Consider the following 19305-nt stretch of genomic DNA (forward strand, 5'->3'; position numbering starts at 1 on the left):
GAAATCTCATTTCTAGAGAGGAATGTTTCGAAACCTATCATGTCATGTTTCGAAACCTCTGACATTCTGTCAGCAGATTCATTTGAAAATCGAGATGCATGTGTGCTGTATTTTTGTATGCTTCTCACATCATTTGTTTAATGCATTCCCCATGCTATGAGATTCAAATTTGAATTTGAATGTGAGTGCTTATAAAATACTCAAAGTGGGCATAAGACTTTATCTCCCACTATCTGCTGTCTCTAAGTGCTTTGTCCAGCTGGAAGCTGTGATGTTTCGAAATCTTGGTCTATTTATGTGATGTTTCGAAACACACTTCATATGTTTCGAAACCTACTTTTCTGTCTTGTCTCTAACGGCTATAAACGGCCAGATTTCTATCTCTTGGTATAAATAGCAGGTATTTGAAGACAAGAAGAGATTGATAGAGCAAGAACAAGATACAACAAGTGAGCACACACTAGAGACACACACACAAGCACAAATGATCTAAATTCGTTTGACAAGATTTCAAAGAAGATCTATTCATCCATAGATGTGCATTGTGGTGTGAAAGTGAGAAGGAGAAGCAAGCTGAAACAAGAAGTTATATCCTCTCTAGCTCTCCTCATCTCAAGCCAGTACAAAGGTTTGTACAACCATGTGGTAAGGCATTTATTGCTCATTGGGTTGTAAAAGATAAACTTTATTTATCTTGATTGTTGTAAGGTTTGAGTTTATCCTTAAAACTCATTTGGTGTAAAGGTTTGAGTTGAGCCTAAAACTCATTGTGTTGAAGGTTCGAGTTTAGCCTTAAAACTCACTTGGTGTAAGGTTTGAGTTAAGCCCGTAAAAACTCACTTGGTGCTAGGTTTGAGTTGAACCCGTAAAAACTCGCGTTGTAAGGTTTTAAGGTAAACCGTGGTAAAACCCTTGTTGTGGTGATCACTAGTAAAAAGTGATTGGGATTGCAAATCCTTCAAGTGGGTAAGCTTGAAGGTAGTGGAGTAGGCGGGTGCCGAACCACTATATATCTTGTGTGCAATTGTTCTTTAGCTTTTGCTTATCAATATTGCCTATTGCACATGTTATCACTAGATTTGTTATCAAAGGCTAAAATAGTTTTCCTGAGCATAAACTTATACATATACATAGAAAACCTATCTTTGATATATAAACATCTTTGGTATATTCTTACATATATAAATCATCTTTTCCAAAGATCATTATTTTGAAATACAAGGTAAAGGATTTCAAATCAAGCAAAACAGTGAAGTAGATTTCGAAACATACATTTCATATTTCGAAACTTGTAAAACAGTGAGCTATATTTCAAAACATATATAGTAGGTTTTGAAACCTACTTAATAGAAAGGTTTATTTTGAAACATATAGCCTATATTTCGAAACCTAGTATTCTACCAACAATCAAAGTTTTAAATTATCGAAAATCTATACAAATCCCAATTCACCCCCTCTCTTGGGATATATTTACCATCATTAGGAACCAACATAATAGCCATCACAGCAGTATTGGTATGGCTCCCTATGAAGCGTTATATGAACACAAGTGTAGATCCCCAATATGTTGGATTGAAGTTGGTGAACGACAAGTATTAGGTCCCGAGATAGTTTAGATAACTACCGACAAGATAAAGACCATACAAGATAGAATCAGAAAAGCTCAAAGTCGACAAAAGTCTTAGGCTGATGTCAGACGAAGAGACTTAAAATTTCAAGTCGGCGATAAAGTGTACTTAAAGTTATCTCCCCTAAGGATGACAACTTGGAGCCATAAGAAGGGTAAGTTAAGTCCCAGATACATTGGACCATACGACATCATAGAAAGAATCGGGCCAGTGGCTTATCGACTTGCTTTGCCAATGGCCTTATCCAACTTACACAATGTGTTCCATGTGTCGCAGCTTTGGAAGCATGAACTAGATCCATCTTAAGTAATGCCAATAGAAGCCGCCGAAATCCAGGAGAATCTTTCTTATCTCGAGAGACTAGTCAAGATTTTGGATCGAAGGGATCAAGTTCTGAGGAATAAGTTAATCCCACTAGTACAAGTGCTGTGGAGGAATCCAATAAGCGATGAGTTAACATGGGAACGAGAAGCGGAAATGAGAAGTAATTTTTCATTTTTGTTTGAAGAATCAGTAGGTAGAATGGATGTAGAATGAACAAATTTCGAGGTACTCAATTATGAACCTTGACGTACCTTAGTCATTATAATTACTTAAGAAAATTAGATTTCTAATTTTTCTCTAATTTTTTTAATTTCTCCAATTTCCTCCTATTATTTCCTCAATATTATGAAATAAATACTTCCTCATAAAATTTTCTAAATTTCTCTTCACAAATTTCTAAAACAATATTCCTAAGCCCCAGAAATTTCCTCATAATTTTTAAAATCCATGTTCTATTTATTTCTCATCTTCTCTTTGATTTTCACGCATCTATTACCTCAAAAATCGATAATAAATACTAATAATGCATTTCTCTTCCAATTTCACCATCAAAAATTAATTACTATTATTCTCAAAATACTAGGATATTACATTCTCTTCTCCTTACAAAAATTTTGATTGGAAGTTCGACGCAAATTTTGAGGTAAAATTACGCTAAGGGCAAAAAAATTGTCTTTTTACAAGGTAAGTGGTACTTCCTAATTGGATTTAGTTTTATGAAAATGCTTGGTTTGTAAGTGGTTCGACCCAAAATGCTTGTATTTTTCATCATGTTGTCATGTCTTGATGTGAACACGTCATATGGATTGCATTAACATGTATTGATGATAATGTATGCATATGAGCATGATGAGATTCAAGGTCATATGTTGCATGGGTTTGGGATTAGGTATTGGCGTCGTTGCTTTTTCCAATGGTGCACCCATACACCTCGGTCTGGCAGAAAAATTGTAAAAATGGCAAGTATTCTTAAGGTGCAGTCGACCCAAACGTGAGAGTTATGATGTTATGTGCATTGCATTCATACATATGCATTATATGATCTACTCTTACTTAGATGATTCATCATCTAATGTGGGCCTCGTTCCTGGAACATTCAAACATTCCAAATCGAGTTTGCAGCAAAGGCACAGAAGAGGAATGAGGAGTAATCTACCCAGGGCACTGCGAGTGCAAATAAAATATTTTTCGCATTTAGTTTCCGTATGAGGATTCTATTATGTACCAGTTATGTTATGTCATGTTTTCAAGTCATGTAGAAAAACTTATGTTTTGTTTAAAGTCATGTTGAAAAACTTATATCATGTTGCAAGTTATGTTTGGAAGACTTATGTTATGATGACGAATAATCTTGTATTATTAATTATGTTGAGATGATCATGTAATATTATTAGCGTTTGTGGTATGTTGAGGTTCGATTCTAACTTCCGCATTTAATGATTCTCTTTCGAAATAAATGTATGGAAATTTTGGGATGGATAAGGGTAATAATATAGTTTAGTTGTAGTTTTAAATAAATAAATAAAAAAATTATTATCCCAGAATTGTCTTAAGTTATAGCACGCTCAGAAAATGGGGCGTTACAGAAGATATAGAATAGGAAACCAATGACAATTAGGTTTTCACCAATTCAAAATGTCAAAGTCACCAGTTTCCTTCTCGAACACTTCGCTTAAATACTCATCCCATTCTGAAGGCACATGTGTAGACCCACTACCATTGGTAGACTTATGCTTTTTGAAATGAGAACTAAGCAAGTTTGGTCTGCCAAATTTTTCCTTCTCGATATTCTCCACAACAGGTGAAGTAGACATTTGTCATGCTTCACCTCTAGGTGCCAACTTTTTCTTATATTCCTCAAATATACAAAGCTTTTATGGAATTTTTTAATGACAAAACTGCAACAACCCTTTCACACCTGAATACATCTCTTAAAGTACATACTCCATAAACTCTAACTTGTGCCTAGGATCAAGCACCATAACAATGTAAAGTATGTGATTTATTTTTTTTGGATCCCCCCAATATTTATCAAATATTTCTTTCATTTTTTCGGCCATCTCACTCAATTCAAAATCGTCACACTCCTACCACTCATGTAAGAGATAGTGAACGGTACTAATCTCATAGAAAAAGGTGTTGGAGGTGACAAATGATAAACTGAAAACCCACAAAGTAAGCTCATAAAATTGTTGCAACATTCTAACAAATATTCTGACTATCGTTCAATCCTCTGGCTTGGGTCTCCCATTAATAGTAATAACTTGTTGCAACTCATTATTCCAATTACTAGTACCAAGATCAAGCATAGAATAGGGCTCTTCCTTATCAAATCTCTCAAAAGCCCTCTGAATCTTTTGTGCGATCTCTAACATAAAATATGTGGAGTTCCATCTAGTTGCAACATCCAACGACAACAGTCCATTAGATTCAATTTTTTCAACTTCAACACATTCTTTCAATTTTCTTAGTCTTGCTGGGGATTGTCTAATATATCTGACCGCATCCCTAACTTTTGTTATTGATTCATCTAGATCTTTCAACCCATGTTACACAACCAAATTTATTATATGAGCTACAAACCTCATACGCAAATATTGGCCACCGCATCCCATTTTGCTATTTTTTTTTCTTGAAATTACCAACAACAACATCATTTGAACTAGCATTATCTATTGTCAAAGAAAAAACTCTATCGAGTTTCCATCCCATTAGACACTTTTCAATTCGTATAGCAATGTCATCACCCTTGTGACTAGATATTGGACAAAAATTTAAGATTTTTTTTCTTTAATGTCCAATTATTATCAATATAGTACGTTGTCCAGCACATATATTTCATGCTTTGAATGGAGGTCTATGTGTCAGTGGTTAAACAAATTCTTTGACAAGAATTTTTTTAACTCATTCATCAATTTCAACCTATCTACTTTGAATCATTCAAAATAGTCATGAGAAATTATCCAACGTGAAAGAATTCAAAATTTTGGATAAATAACATTAATAAAGTGCCTAAACCCCTCACGAGCTAAACCCTTTCTAGCAAGCACTTGATCAAATTTTCAATTCACCAATCCTATATTAAGGTTCCTTAGGAAATAACATGGAAGAATTTACATAGAATAATATCAAACATATACTGCAGGTGCAATTTCAAGTAATATTTCAAAGAACAATTTCATATACTGATATACATCATTTAGTGCAATATTTTCATATATTAAATATGCACTGCACATAACAATTTCAAGCAATATTTTAGAGAACAATTTCATATACTAATATACATAATTTTAAGCAATATTTCATAAAAATATTCAGTTTGCACAGAACAATTTTAGATGAGTGGATAGATAAAATCAAGTAATATTTTCATTTAATACAAAATGTCAAACCATCCTCTAATTACATATACTAATATACATCATTTAAAATATGAAATATAAACCATCAACAACAAAAAAAAAACAAAAAACAAAACAAACAAAACAAATTTTTAACATGAACCTTTAGGAGTGGACGAATGGCTAAATTGTTTTAGGAGTGGACAGATGGCGCTGATATAGTGATATCTACATAACGAAAAAACAAAATAAATACAGAGAAAAAGAGTAACTGAGTGAGAGAGAGGCGATAACATAACTACCAAGACTCCAATGAACTCACCTCTTTCGATGTCTGAAGGCAAAGGGAAAGCCGACGGATAGCGGAGGCGATGAAGTATGAACAAAAGCAACTGAAGGCGACGGTAGAAAGCAACGACAATGGTAGGGTTTTGATAAGGGTTAGGGTTTTGGTTTCTGTCTATCTCGTCGATTAGAAATTCGAAGAGTCTTGAATACCTTCTCCTCAATAGCACGACGTGTTTAGTCGATTTATATCATAAAACGACGCCATTTTGAGCATTGGTTGGTTTGGGTTATCCGATTAACCGACCAACCTAATTGATTTTTAATAACCGAACTGCTATTGGTTAACTGAACCTCTATGTGGTTAATTGAATAGGTAACCGAGCCCAAAATAATCGAATTGAACTAGCCAATTCAGTCGGGTTGATTTGGTTAGTTCGGTCTAACTGAACCCCTACAGACTCCTACTATTCTCTTTGTTGTTTTTAACTCATTTTCAGTGTTTAGTTTTCTAAAACAATGAAAACGTATTTATTTTCATACTTTCAAAAACACATTTTCAAAAATAAGAAAACATTTTGTAAAAAGAAAATCAAAACAACACAAAGTTATTTTTGCTATTTTTTCACAAATATGCTTAAAGTTTTTAAAATGCAAAAAATACTACATATAAAAAGAATGCGTTTTCAGCTATTTTAAAACAGATACTCAAAATATAAAACTAAAAACTAAAACACGAAAAAATAACTTTTTAAATTTTAATCCCTTAACTAAAATTTGGTGACACGTGAAAAAGGAATTGTGGCCAGAATCCTCGATTTGAAAGTTTAATTTTTTTTAAAAAAAGTTAATCTACATGACCTAAAATTTGCTTACGTATTTGTTCTTTATGTCTTCACATGCTTCTAATATGTAATTTATATTTTAACATAGAAGGCTTAAAATACAAAAATAAATAATTAAAAGAGAGAAATGTAAAAATTTTATTTAAGAAACTAGAAGTAGTATCACTCAATAGTCAAAATAAAGATCATTAAATTTTATTAAGCCTTATAAATTCGATTCTTTAGATTAGCTGGAAAGCTTATATATAATAGAATAGAATATAATTGTAGTAGTATTTTCAAAGCCCCTTTTTCTTTTATCATCACTAAATTTGCGCCATGATTTTACTTTAGTAGTTGTGATAATTGAGACGGCGCCGTCTTTTTGGGTCCCCCATGTTGGACGATACTACGTTCAATATAAATTCATTCATTAATCCTCACCCAATACTACTATACGTGAATCTTATCAATCCAAGTTATTAATTTTTACCTCAATATTTTACACAAAAGTTCTATTTGTTGCGTCAAATATACGAAGAACATGATGCTAAAATGACAGCCCGAAAGAAAAAAAAAAGAAAAGAAAAGCAAAAGCTAATGCAATTAATGACACTAGCTTTCTATCACCAACTTTAATCCATATTTTTGGGATCGCTTCATGGATGGTACTTGAGGCTAGTGAATGAAAAAGTTAATTAGATCAATGTAGTCTTGGATGGTCAATGACATATATTTGCATGGTAATTAAGGCTAGTTGTTTTGGTAAGGAGTTAGAATTTTGACAAGTTTAGCTCTAAACATATGTTTTTTGTGTTCTATTTAGGTAGTGTTTGTTAAAATAATTTCAAGATTTTTATCAAATTATTTGTTAAATTTTTTAAAATGCACTGGAAGACATGCGTTATTCTTTTTTATCTGTAAACTTCAAGATATGTTTATCTGGAGAGAATGAGAGATAAACATATCTAGAAATAAATATCAAATAAGAAATCACATGACTTTTTTCTATACTACAAAAAAATATTTATTAACGACCAAAAGCTAACGACGGGATTAATTTTAGTGGTTAATATAGTATTATTAACGACTAAATATAAATCATGTCGTTATAAGATAAATTTTAACAACAGACTAAATAAGTTGTCGTTAATAAACCACTTTCCCGTCATTATTGACTGAAATTTTTAATTCTAACCATGAAATAATAAAAAATAATTATTAATATTTAATTACTACTTATATAAACAATTCTAATATATATAATTATATTTTTTTATAAATGTACAAATATAATTATTAAACTATATCATATCTGCGTGTCTATTTTGTATATATATATATATATATATTTATATTTCATTTCAGACTGCATAAATTGAAACATGTTCACATATCATGCTGTAGAATAGAATCTGTGCCCTAAAAGATTGATGTGGCGTTCGTTATTTATTATTTGTGATGTTTGTTATTTTAAATTGGACCATGTGGAAACTTGGAAATATGTTATGTACTGGATGATATGAATCCTTCAATGTATACCAGCATATGCATATTATTGTTCTGCAAGTATAGCACACTCGAAGAATTCAGTGTGTAAGGAACCTTCACTCGATGAGTTTCTTCTTGTGGTAGTTGTTTGTTGGACGTTCAAGAAGGAATTAGGAGAAAATAAATTTAAAAATGGTTTCTGATGGATGATGTTGCTGTAGATACACTAGCATGTTTTCTTTTTACCTTTTCCATTTTTAGGCAATTTGGTTTGGGTTTTTGCTATTAAAAGGTGGTTCAAGAAAAATTTGCAAGGCTTTTAAAGAGGAATCTATGAAGTTTGATCTGCTGTGGAATCGTGCTTATCTAGTAGCTATGATTGGGGACACAGGATTATGTACATGTAATGAGAGAAGTTTTATGCTACACTGGAATGTTGGTGTTCTTTGATCCAAAAATAAGTAGCTTTGAAGGTTTAAGGGAATAAAATTTATGTTATCAAGTAGAATAAAGATGTATATTTAGTTGTAACTATTCAATTGAAAAATCATTAGTGCACATGGATTATTTGAAAGTATAGATTTAGAGTTAGTTTAATGGCTTTCTCTTGAATGTGACCGGATTAAAATTATCAAAGATGACATATGTTTGTTTGGTTTTCACGACACCTAACCAGCTTGCATGCTAACACTCTTTGATTTTAACATCCAGATCATCTCACTGAAATGTGCAGATATCTTGTTTGCTTTCTTTACACTTTATGAACTTCAGTATGAGGATAAAATCTAAGCTGTGGCATTTTTTCTTCTTGGTTGGCTGCATATTCAGTTTTTGCAAGCTTCAAAGTGTAGATCTATCTATCTATTTTAATAAACTTTACAGGGTAAACTGTGTTAAAATGTGGTTAATACACTAGTGTCCTGCCAGCGTGACTCTGTTAACTCCTAAATGTAGGCTTTTCTGTTAGGCAATTGAGGTTTACTCATGGAACCTTGTAAATTTCATGAGCTGAAATCTTCCATTCCAACAACACTTAATGTTGAGAGATTAAGTAAGATTTGGAAAAGTAAGATTATGGAGGTTTTTATGACCACATTAAGGCTGATTTTGAGAGAACACAACACATAATGTTTAATGGTTGTTTTTCTTTTCTTTCATGTGGTATAATAAAGCATCTGTGTAGGCCCTATCAGATGATGAGAAAAGATCTTTATATGATCACAAACCTCACATGAGGTTTGCGGTATGCCCTAGTTTTAAATTGTAGATGCTATGTGTTTTTGTTTCAATGAAATTCTTATCTTTTCACAGAAGGTATCAAGACTGATGCAAAGGCCAAAAAGTATGTTAAAAGAGACTATCAGGGGATGTTCTTGCAACAAAATTTTGATGGTTGCCAATTTTTTTATCAGAATATTAGTATGTTCTATACATTTAATATGATCTTCTTTCATTATCATGGTGTAACCAACATCTAACAGTGCAGTCCTTCACGGAACATCATCCCCCTTTTTGATATATGATTTTTTTTTTTGGTTAAGTTTATATATGTATATAACTCGTCTACATTTTTAATTTTATTTTTTAAATAGCTCTCCGAAAGATTTTGTTGTTGGGTGTAAGGCTTAAAATGCTAGTCTAATGCCAATATTGTAACAATATTCTGTTTTAGCTCTTTACTTTTATTTTGTGTTCTTAATTTTAGCCGTGTATTAGATAGATTATCATGCATAATGTAGCAGATGTGTCAATCTTAGTTTAAACTCAACCGCATTACTTGTTGAGTTTTTTAGGTCCCGTCCCTTTAAAGCTTATACAATTGATAATCATTGAATCTTTTGATTTTTACTGCTTATATTTTTACTCACTCAAACCAAAATAATAGTCCCAAGTTTTTATTTTTTTCATTTGGACGTTCAAAATAGTGTCCAATTTATCAATTCAAAGAATATTCAATTTTATAATTTCCATTCTACCCATAGTTAACTGTTTACACATTTAAATGATCTAAACTCATTAAATGATCAATTTACTCTTCTTTTTATGTATATAGGTTGTAAAGTAATTGTGTGTACTTGGGGGAATTTGGTATACCAGAAAGGGTAGTTAGCCCTAGTATTAATTATGTTTCATTAATTTGTGTGTTTTGTCTTACTAAAATATATTTTCGGATGGACAGAGTATTTATTTTTATCTATATCTTGAACTTGTTGCATGGGGTCTTTCTTTAATTCTCAATTTATGCAGGGTATTCACAATCTACTTCTATTCCCTATTATATTCAACGTTTAGTTTTCTTTTTCTAAAAGCACATCTTGGCATCCAAAAGCCATCAATTTCTAAGTTGCAGTCTTCTTTATGCCTGCTGCTAATCTTAAAAGGTGGATTTTCCTTTTCCTATAGGTTTAGAAAGAGTTAAACTTGATGAACAAGTTTGATGCTGATTTTCATTTTTGGGAGTTGAATGTTTTCTTTTATTCTTAAATTTATGTTGGCATGGGCTTTTGCCACATTTCTATTAAGTTTAATTCTATATTTTCCCTTTTCATATATTTACGCAGCTTCTCATAGAATTTACCATCAAGTTGTGATGTAGGCAGGTATTCTACGGTATGGCAAATTTTCATATTGTTATACTTATTAATAATTCCAATATTCTAACTTCTGTGGTCGAACTTCATTCTGACTATTAATGTCTCAGTTCAAAATTTGTACGCTTATCTTTGATGCATGTGCAATGAATATAGTGAATCTCAAAATTTAGGGCATAATATTCTCATGATTGTTATAGTGCTAATTTCAAAATATTTGGGCATAATATTCCTATACATCTTGGTCTATGGAGTTTCTGGCACCATGCATGTGTTCGGACCTGAATTATCCAACAAGATATATATGTTTGAGATACAAGTTTATTATGTAGTTCATCTTTAATCATTATCATTTGCACTACAAGTTTTAAATTTATGTTCTTTTGGTAGATATCATCTCAGTTCTTTGATTATAGTTGGCGCCTCTAGCAGATTGCTCTGCACACCATTAGGATAGTTTATTATACAGATGCAAAGAGTTCTTTGATTATAGTTGAAGAGCAATAAGCACACATGTTAATTAGGATAGTTTATTTTTTGTTAAATATTCATGAAATTATGCAATAGTTTTATTGTGGACCAATTCTTGGGAAATTTGTGCAGCAACATCATTTTACATAAACCTTCAATAAGATATTAATGTGAAAGTTATTGATATATATTGTTTGAAATATGACAAATTTATATAACAAAGGACTTATGAACACAGTGGGAATGTTGTAGATTTTGTTTTTTTAGAAATTATATTACAATAATTGTATATCCTTGTAAGTGTAATTTTTTTTACTTAAAAGTTTGTGAGTATTTAAGTCTTGTACAGATAACATCAATTACAAAATTTAGAGTGTGTTTGTTAAATTTTGTAGTGTTTTGATGCATTTTAGTGGTTGTATGTTATGTAGTTTGTGATTGAGACATTATGAGCTTTATTAATTCTATTTCTAACCTTTTATAAAGAAAACATGAACACTTCTTTGACTTTAATTTTATGTTTTTTTTTTTTTTTTTTGTAGGTCAATGAGACAACAGGACTCTAAAGGAAACAACTTCTGTCTTAGACTACATGAACAGTTTTATGACTATATATAGTGTTTTGTTGTATATTTTTTAATAGTATATATGATTGTTAAAGTGTTACTTTTAGTTAAATATCTTTTTTGGTGTACATTTTTTAATAGTATATATAATTATTAAAGTGTTATTTTTAGTTGAACATATTTTTTGGTGTAATTTGTTGGCAATTAACACTTATATATATACTACTTTTGGTGTGTAAATGTTAATGGATAATGATTACTTTGGTGTTATTTGAATGACATGTTTAATTTTATGAGTTTTATTCCAATTTGATATGGATAATGATATATAGGTTTAGTGGTTTATATCAAAAGGGGATATTTTTGCAATTGATGACTAACAATTGTTTTCATATTATTAAAAAAAATTAAAAATATATATATATATTTTTTAATGATATGAATCATACCGTCGCTAATTGTTCATATTATTAACGAGAGGAAATATTGTCGTTATTGATTTGTGTTTTGATAACTAAAAAGTTATTTTTAATGACAGGAATCATACGGTCGCTAATTGTTTAGACTATTAACGATGGGACATATTGTCGTTATTGGGTTATAATTTGATAATTAATAATTATTTTTAACGACGGGAATCATACAGTCGCTAATATAATTAACGACGGATTTATCATTCCCGTCATTAAAGAATTTTATTCTCAGAGGTAATAACGACGACCAACGATAAGAAAATTTCCGTCATTACAACTTTTTAACGACTGGAAATCAACTTTTAACGACTGATTTTTCCATCGTTAAATCCCGTTTTTCTTGTAGTGTTAAAAGTCGTCAGATAAGTTTAATAAATACATTGAAAATGACAAAAATCTAGAATATTTTCAATCTATATCTTAATTAACAAATATTATGTTAGTATAAGATTATGTTATGATGCTCAATATATAATTAGTTAAATGATTTTTTGTCATAATTTAATCACTTGGAGTGTGGCTTAACTAAAGTGAAGCTTAAATTTAATTGAAATGATAAATATTCTTGCCTTCCAACACCAATTAGAAAGCTTGTATTAAACAATCACTTAGAACACAACGTTTTTTGTGAGACAGACAGAATTCACGGCCCAAAAAAAATAAAATAATAAATAAATAAACGAAAAACCAGGACCTAGTTGCCATTCCCCTTGTATATAAACTGGTGGAAGTGGCCAAACTATTGCATATGTCTTAGATTGCCCACCACCACCACCACTAGTTATAGCAAACCAGTGGTGATCCATCTCACAGCTTGGGAATGGGTTCTTCTTCAAGGCCTCTTCTTCTTCTTCTTCTTCTTCTTGTGATGGGTTTAGCGGCCCTGCAAGTTCAGCCATCGTTGGCTTCAGAGACCAGAGAGTTCAAGTGGAATGTGGAATACATTTACTGGGCTCCCGACTGCGTGGAGGGCGTTGTCATGGCCATCAACGGCCAGTTTCCCGGGCCGACGATCCGAGCTCGCGCCGGCGACCTCATCAGTGTGAAACTCACCAACAAGCTCCCCACTGAAGGCGTCGTTATTCACTGGGATGGAATCCGACAGGTTCCCTGATTTCCACATTTTTTTACTACTGTTGGTTCCAAACGTCAATACAATACAAAATAGAAGAGTCTTGTTCAAGTCACCGACAGCAAGTGTCGAAATTGTTGGATCCAGCATAGTGACCATATACTTTAGAGTTAGAGAGTGAATGCGTAGCCTGCTTCACTTAATGACACTATACATGAAGTTTATATGATTGATTATATAACGTTGGTGGTGTTGTTTGATGGGTTTAATTTTGTTTCCAGATGGGAACGCCATGGGCTGATGGAACTGCTTCCATCTCACAGTGTCCAATCAAGCCAGGAGAGTCCTTTGTGTATAGCTTTAAAGTTGACAAGGTGAAGCACTTCCTTCTTGCTTTCCGCTTCGCTGTCTCCCGAATAAGGATTATTCTGTCAGATAACAAAAGAAATTATAACCTTACTCTCCTTATACGTCCCTACAGATGCCTTTTCCACAAAATAATCACTCTTCTTTGCTTCTTCATTTCTCTCACCTTGTATTATGTTATAACAATGATTTGAAATTTAAATCTAACTGTAATTAAAATATAAAATTTAACTGTAATTATAATACATCTACCATTGAAGATTTATCTTTTTCGACTCTCATCAAAATTTATTCTTTTTTTTTGTGACTCATTTTCTAATTATAATATAAATTTATTTAAATTTTTTTCTATATATATTTATAGATAGTGATAGATATATAAATAGGTATCAATACTCTAAAAATATTGTAATTATATCATTATTGTTATGTCAATATTATTATATTAATATTTTATTTTTTATATTCGTACTGTTTTTTAAGTTAAATTTTTCACATTTAAATTTTATGTTTGTTTATGTATTTAATAGTTTAATTATAATTTATTTTCGATTCAAAATTTCAACAATTTAAAACATATGAAATGACCACACACTAAGATTGTCAAAATCGTAAAATCATAAGAAGATCTTCAACATCTAAAATTATAAAATTAAATGTAATTTAATTTTAAAATCATAAAATCATAAGAATTTTTGATATAAAAAATCATAAAATCAGATCATAAAATCAGAATTTAACATCCATGTCCCACAATGTATGTATATATAATATTATATAAACAGTTTCAATAAAGAGAGAATCATGCAGAGTATCAAAAAAGTCAACTGCGGGCAGGCAGTCAACTTTTGCCGAGATCTCCTCGCTTATAACATATAAAAACACGCGTATCCGCACGTGCAGCTGGTTTTTGAATTGTATTTGTGGCCAGAAACCGATTCAAATAATTAATTTACCAAATCTTGTTTCTGAAGATTTTTTTTTTTTTTAATTATGTTTCATTACTGGTATCCTCAGTCACCCCATCCCTAAAATTACACTGAGGAGGTAAATCAATGGATGTGCCCAAATGATCAGGGTGGTAGACCTAAGCACCACTAATATCACTCCTAAGGTCTTCCCCCAGAAAGAAGCATTTTTGTTTCCCCAGTAATCAAACCCACACTAGAAATCTTCAGACAAACTTTTCAACCTACTCCTGTTTTTTAAGATTCTTTGTTCCCGTGAGCTATTGTCTTTTCTTTGAAAAATGGTGTTTGTACATCACAGACTACAAAAATGGCTACTAAAATTGGCAAAATGATAAAAATGTCTTTACACTAATTACAAAATTACTTCTTTTTTTCTTCTCACGGTTCTCTTCTCTCATATCTCTCTCATTTCCATTATTATCTTCAGCAATCGTATGTTGCCGCCTTTCTTTCATTATCTTCGACTTGCTGCCTCATCTCTCGAGCGTAGATCATCACTACATCTTCTCTTATCACAAAGAAAGAGAATGCAACAACGATCGATGCACAACAGAGGAGATGGAGAGATGATCACGAGAAAGAGAGAAGGAGGAGAGAAGAGAGACTATAAAAAGGAAAGGAAACACAGACCTTTTCTTTTGCTAGTTAAAGTCAAACAAATTATAGTAATATTTATTTAAATCAGTGAGGCATCACCCAAATTTAAAAATTCCTAATTAATTAAATGGCGTTTATGGCAGGTGAGTCCCGTTCCCATTAGACTGATAATAATAAAGTGATAATTCCCAACCAAGACTGTCCCATTACAACGGCCCTTTTGACAGAGTCTTGGTAATATAATGAATGGTATTATTATAATTGATGATGATGATGATGTTGTTTAGGCGGGAACGTACTTTTACCATGGGCACTATGGGATGCAAAGATCAGCAGGGTTGTATGGGGCTCTTGTCGTAGACGTGGCAGAAGGCGAGAAGGAGCCTTTCCATTATGACGAAGACTTCACCCTTCTGCTCAGCGATTGGTGGCACCAAAGCGCCCATGAACAAGAGACCGGCCTCTCTTCCAAGCCCTATCGTTGGATCGGCGAACCCCAGGTGGGTAACCAAGCCCTCCCCCCGCCCTAATTAAAAGTCGAAATTGTGGGTTCAAATCAAATCATCATGCATGTTGATTCCTTCCTGTATCTCGATATACGGTTGTTTGTTTCATGAGTTTAATAATAATGTTGGGGTGTGTTTGGACAGAGTTTGCTGATAAACGGGAGAGGGCAGTACAATTGTTCTCTAGCGGCGAAGACAGGGATGAGTCAGTGCAAATTTACGGGAAGGGAGCAGTGCGCGCCATATGTTTTGCGGGTCCATCCAAACAAGACCTACAGGCTTAGGCTGGCCAGCTCCACCTCTCTCGCTTCACTCAACTTAGCCATTGGGGTAAGCCAAGCCAACACACACCAAACAAATTTATGTAAACCCTTTATTTTATTCACATTATTACATGTTAGTAATTTATGTATAGCCAAACAAATTCCATATATTGTCTTCCAATAATCATTACAATTTACTACGGAGAAAATGAGGTCCTACTTTATGTATTTAATTTTGAACAAACGCAGGGCCATAAGATGACGGTGGTGGAGGCCGACGGCAACTACGTGCAGCCGTTCACCACGGAGGACATGGACATTTATTCCGGCGAGAGCTACTCGGTGCTCTTCACCGCCGACCAGGACCCTTCCACCAACTACTGGCTTTCATTCAGCGTAAGAGGCAGAGAACCAAAGACCGCCCCAGCCCTTACCATTCTCCACTACGCCTCCACCCACATGTCCATCCCCACCTCTCGGCCGCCGGTGGCTCCTCTCTGGAACAACTACACCCACAGCAAGCTCTTCGCCAACAAAGTCCGGGCCATCGCCGGCTCCCCGCGGCCGCCGGCCACCTTCCACCGCAGGCTTAACCTCCTCAACACCCAAAACTACATCGACGGATACGTCAAATGGTCCATCAACAACGTCTCCCTAAGCCTCCCGGCTACTCCGTACCTGGGCGCCATCAAATACAAGTTAAGAAACGCTTTCAACCATGTGAGTCCGCCGGATAATTACCCGGCCAACTACGACGTGATGAAGCAGGCGGAGAACACTAATTCCATTTACGGCGACGGGGTTTACTTCTTCGGCTTGAACAGAACGGTGGACGTGATCCTGCAGAACGCCAACGCACTGTCGGCGGGGACCAGCGAGATTCATCCATGGCATTTGCACGGCCACGATTTCTGGGTTTTGGGCTACGGGGAGGGGAAGTTTACCAGCGAGGATGATAAGGGTTTGAACTTGAAGAATCCACCGTTCAAGAACACGGCGGTGATATTCCCTTACGGCTGGACGGTGCTGAGGTTCGTGGCGGATAATCCGAGGGTTTGGGCGTTTCATTGCCACATAGAGCCTCACCTGCATCTGGGAATGGGCGTGGTTTTCGCGGAAGGCGTCCACCACATCTCGGGGATTCCCCACCAAGCGCTCGCCTGCGGCCTGACGGCTACGTGGCTATTTGGCTTAGCGCTTTGACCGCTTTTAAGCTGCTTATGCAGCGTATAAACTATATAGCGTTTTATTATGATATGTTTGACAATAACAATCAGCTAAAAAGCTGTGTTGTAATACTCGGCAATGATTTGAAATTATAAATAATATTTGATGAAGAGCATAAATGGAATTTTTGAAAAAATGAGATTATAGGATACACTAACGCAACTTTAGACGACCGAATTAGTTAGAAGGAGTACCTTGGACCCTAGATAGCCAAGAAAAATAGTATAGTATCGACGAGTGATTCGAATTATGATTTTTAGTGATGAAAGAAAATGGATCGGGAACAATTTTCGATATAGCTGTCGACCAGGCTGAGAAAACCGAATCGACGTAAGAGACGTCCGAAAAGTCAACAGAGTGTGTCAAGGACCAATATTTTATGTGTAGAACAACCCTTAAGTGATTTTGGGTTAAAACAAATGAATTTAAGGTCAAAACGATCAGTCGAGCCTAAGTGTAATTTTCTAAATTTTGTCTGAGGGAGGTCAAAACGATAATTTTTTGAAAGTTTCAAAGGTGAAATGAGAAGTACAAGACTTGTGGGCCTTAATGGTGGTAATGGAATGATTAGGGGCTCAAGGGAAAAGGCAAAAATGCCATTGAAAGAAATCAAGGGGTCAAAATGCAATTTACGAAAAATAGGCAGTGTGAACGCAGCAAGCCAAAACGGTCGCCGCAAATCCTCACACATGGAGGCCGATCTCGGAAATGGGATGGCCGGGGAGGAGCTGGGAGAGGTCGTATACGACCTGGGTTTCTTGTAGGCCCCATGGCCGCTAATTGGCCTGAATTTGGCCAGTTTTTTGGTATAAATAGAGGCCGAGGGTTTCAAGTTTTGAAGCAAAACTCGACTGTTTTTTTGAATGTTTTTTAGAGTGTGATTAAGGGGCTTTTGGTCTCGAGGCATCAAGGATCATTTTGGGAGTATTTTGAGGCATTTTCGTGTTCGTTTGGTGGCCAATCGAAGCTTGGTCGTGAGTGGGAGACAGACCACCTAAGGCTGCCTGTAAATCGATTTTTGGAGGGCTTTTTGATGTTGTTTCGGCCGAAAAAAGGTACCATCGTGATCGACATTAAGAGGGCTTCAAGGGGGTACCAATTTCGTGGTCATCGGAGCAACCGCCGGCAGCCGATTCAACGAAGAAGACAGTGGCGCGTGGAGTCACGAGCCAGCTTTGACTCTCACACACACGCCCAGCACGTGAGTGCGCTTGTGTAACGACCCGTTAGAGGGCCTAGTATTTATTCAAGAATTATTTAATTAATTGTTGAAATATTTGATTAAGAGATTTTGTCAATTAATTATTTAATGTGGCAATTTAGATATTTTGAAGAAAAAGAATAACATTTAATTCTATTTAATTTTGGAATTAAAGGAATTTGCCAAGGTGGCAATTTAGATTTCTAATTGAGAGAATAGTAATTAAATAGCATTTATTTTATGAAAATTAAATGCAAGGGCATGAAGGTAATTTTAGAGTTTTATTATTATTTGAGAGTTTTTATAATAATTTTTGTATTATTATTAATTAAGTGAGATTATGTATTTAAAGGAGAATGAGAATCCATATATGAGATGGATTTGGATTGAGAGTCTCCTAGTTAGATTTGGAGAAGGAATCTAAGTTGTAGAAAAAGTGTGATCTAGGGCTTTATGTCTATATATAGAGCCCATTAGCTTAGCTTTTCTTCACGCCGTGTGAAGAACAGAGAGGCCAAGAGATAGCAGAGGTTTGCTAGAGTCTTCAGGATCGCTCTAGGGTTCGATCGGAGAGATTTATCAAGGCAAGTATTCTTCCTGTAATCCCTTCCATTACAGGTTCATATCAGTTATGATTTCAGATTATTTCAGTTCTTTGTTATAGTTTTCATATTTATATCAGTAAGCAGAGACGTATATATATATATATGCGTGAAGTTATGAGCAAGTTCTATTAATCCTTATCCATTTTGGATTGCAAGTTCCAGTAATCTATATCCATTTTGGATTGCAAGTTCCATTAATCCTCATCCATTTTGGATTACAAGTTCAATTAATCTTCATCCATTTTGGATTGCAAGTTCCATTAATCCTCATCCATTTTGGATTGCAAGTTTAATTAATCCTCATCCATTTTGGATTGCAAGTTCCATTAATCCTTATACATTTTGGATTGCAAGTTCAATTAATTCTCATCCATTTTGGATTGCAAGTTCTATTAATCCTTATCCATTTTGGATTGCAAGTTCTATTACTCCTTTTCCCATTTGGAGTGCAAGTCCTATTATTTCTTCTTTCTTTTCAGTTGCAAGTTCCTTCCTCCTTT

General features: G+C 34.1%; 1 protein-coding gene across 1 annotated transcript; it reads left to right on the forward strand.

Annotated features, from left to right (window-relative positions):
- Positions 1-12764: 12764 nt before the first annotated feature.
- On the forward strand, positions 12765-16975 carry LOC127806859 (L-ascorbate oxidase-like). The gene is made up of 5 exons (XM_052344447.1): positions 12765-13102; positions 13351-13443; positions 15291-15503; positions 15654-15839; positions 16022-16975. The coding sequence occupies exons 1-5, from the start codon at positions 12818-12820 to the stop codon at positions 16973-16975; spliced, it is 1731 nt and encodes a 576-aa protein (XP_052200407.1). The 5' UTR covers positions 12765-12817.
- The last annotated feature ends 2330 nt before the right edge of the window (positions 16976-19305 follow it).

This window comes from Diospyros lotus, chromosome 1 (assembly GCF_014633365.1).
Source record: "Diospyros lotus cultivar Yz01 chromosome 1, ASM1463336v1, whole genome shotgun sequence".
NCBI lineage: Eukaryota > Viridiplantae > Streptophyta > Magnoliopsida > Ericales > Ebenaceae > Diospyros > Diospyros lotus.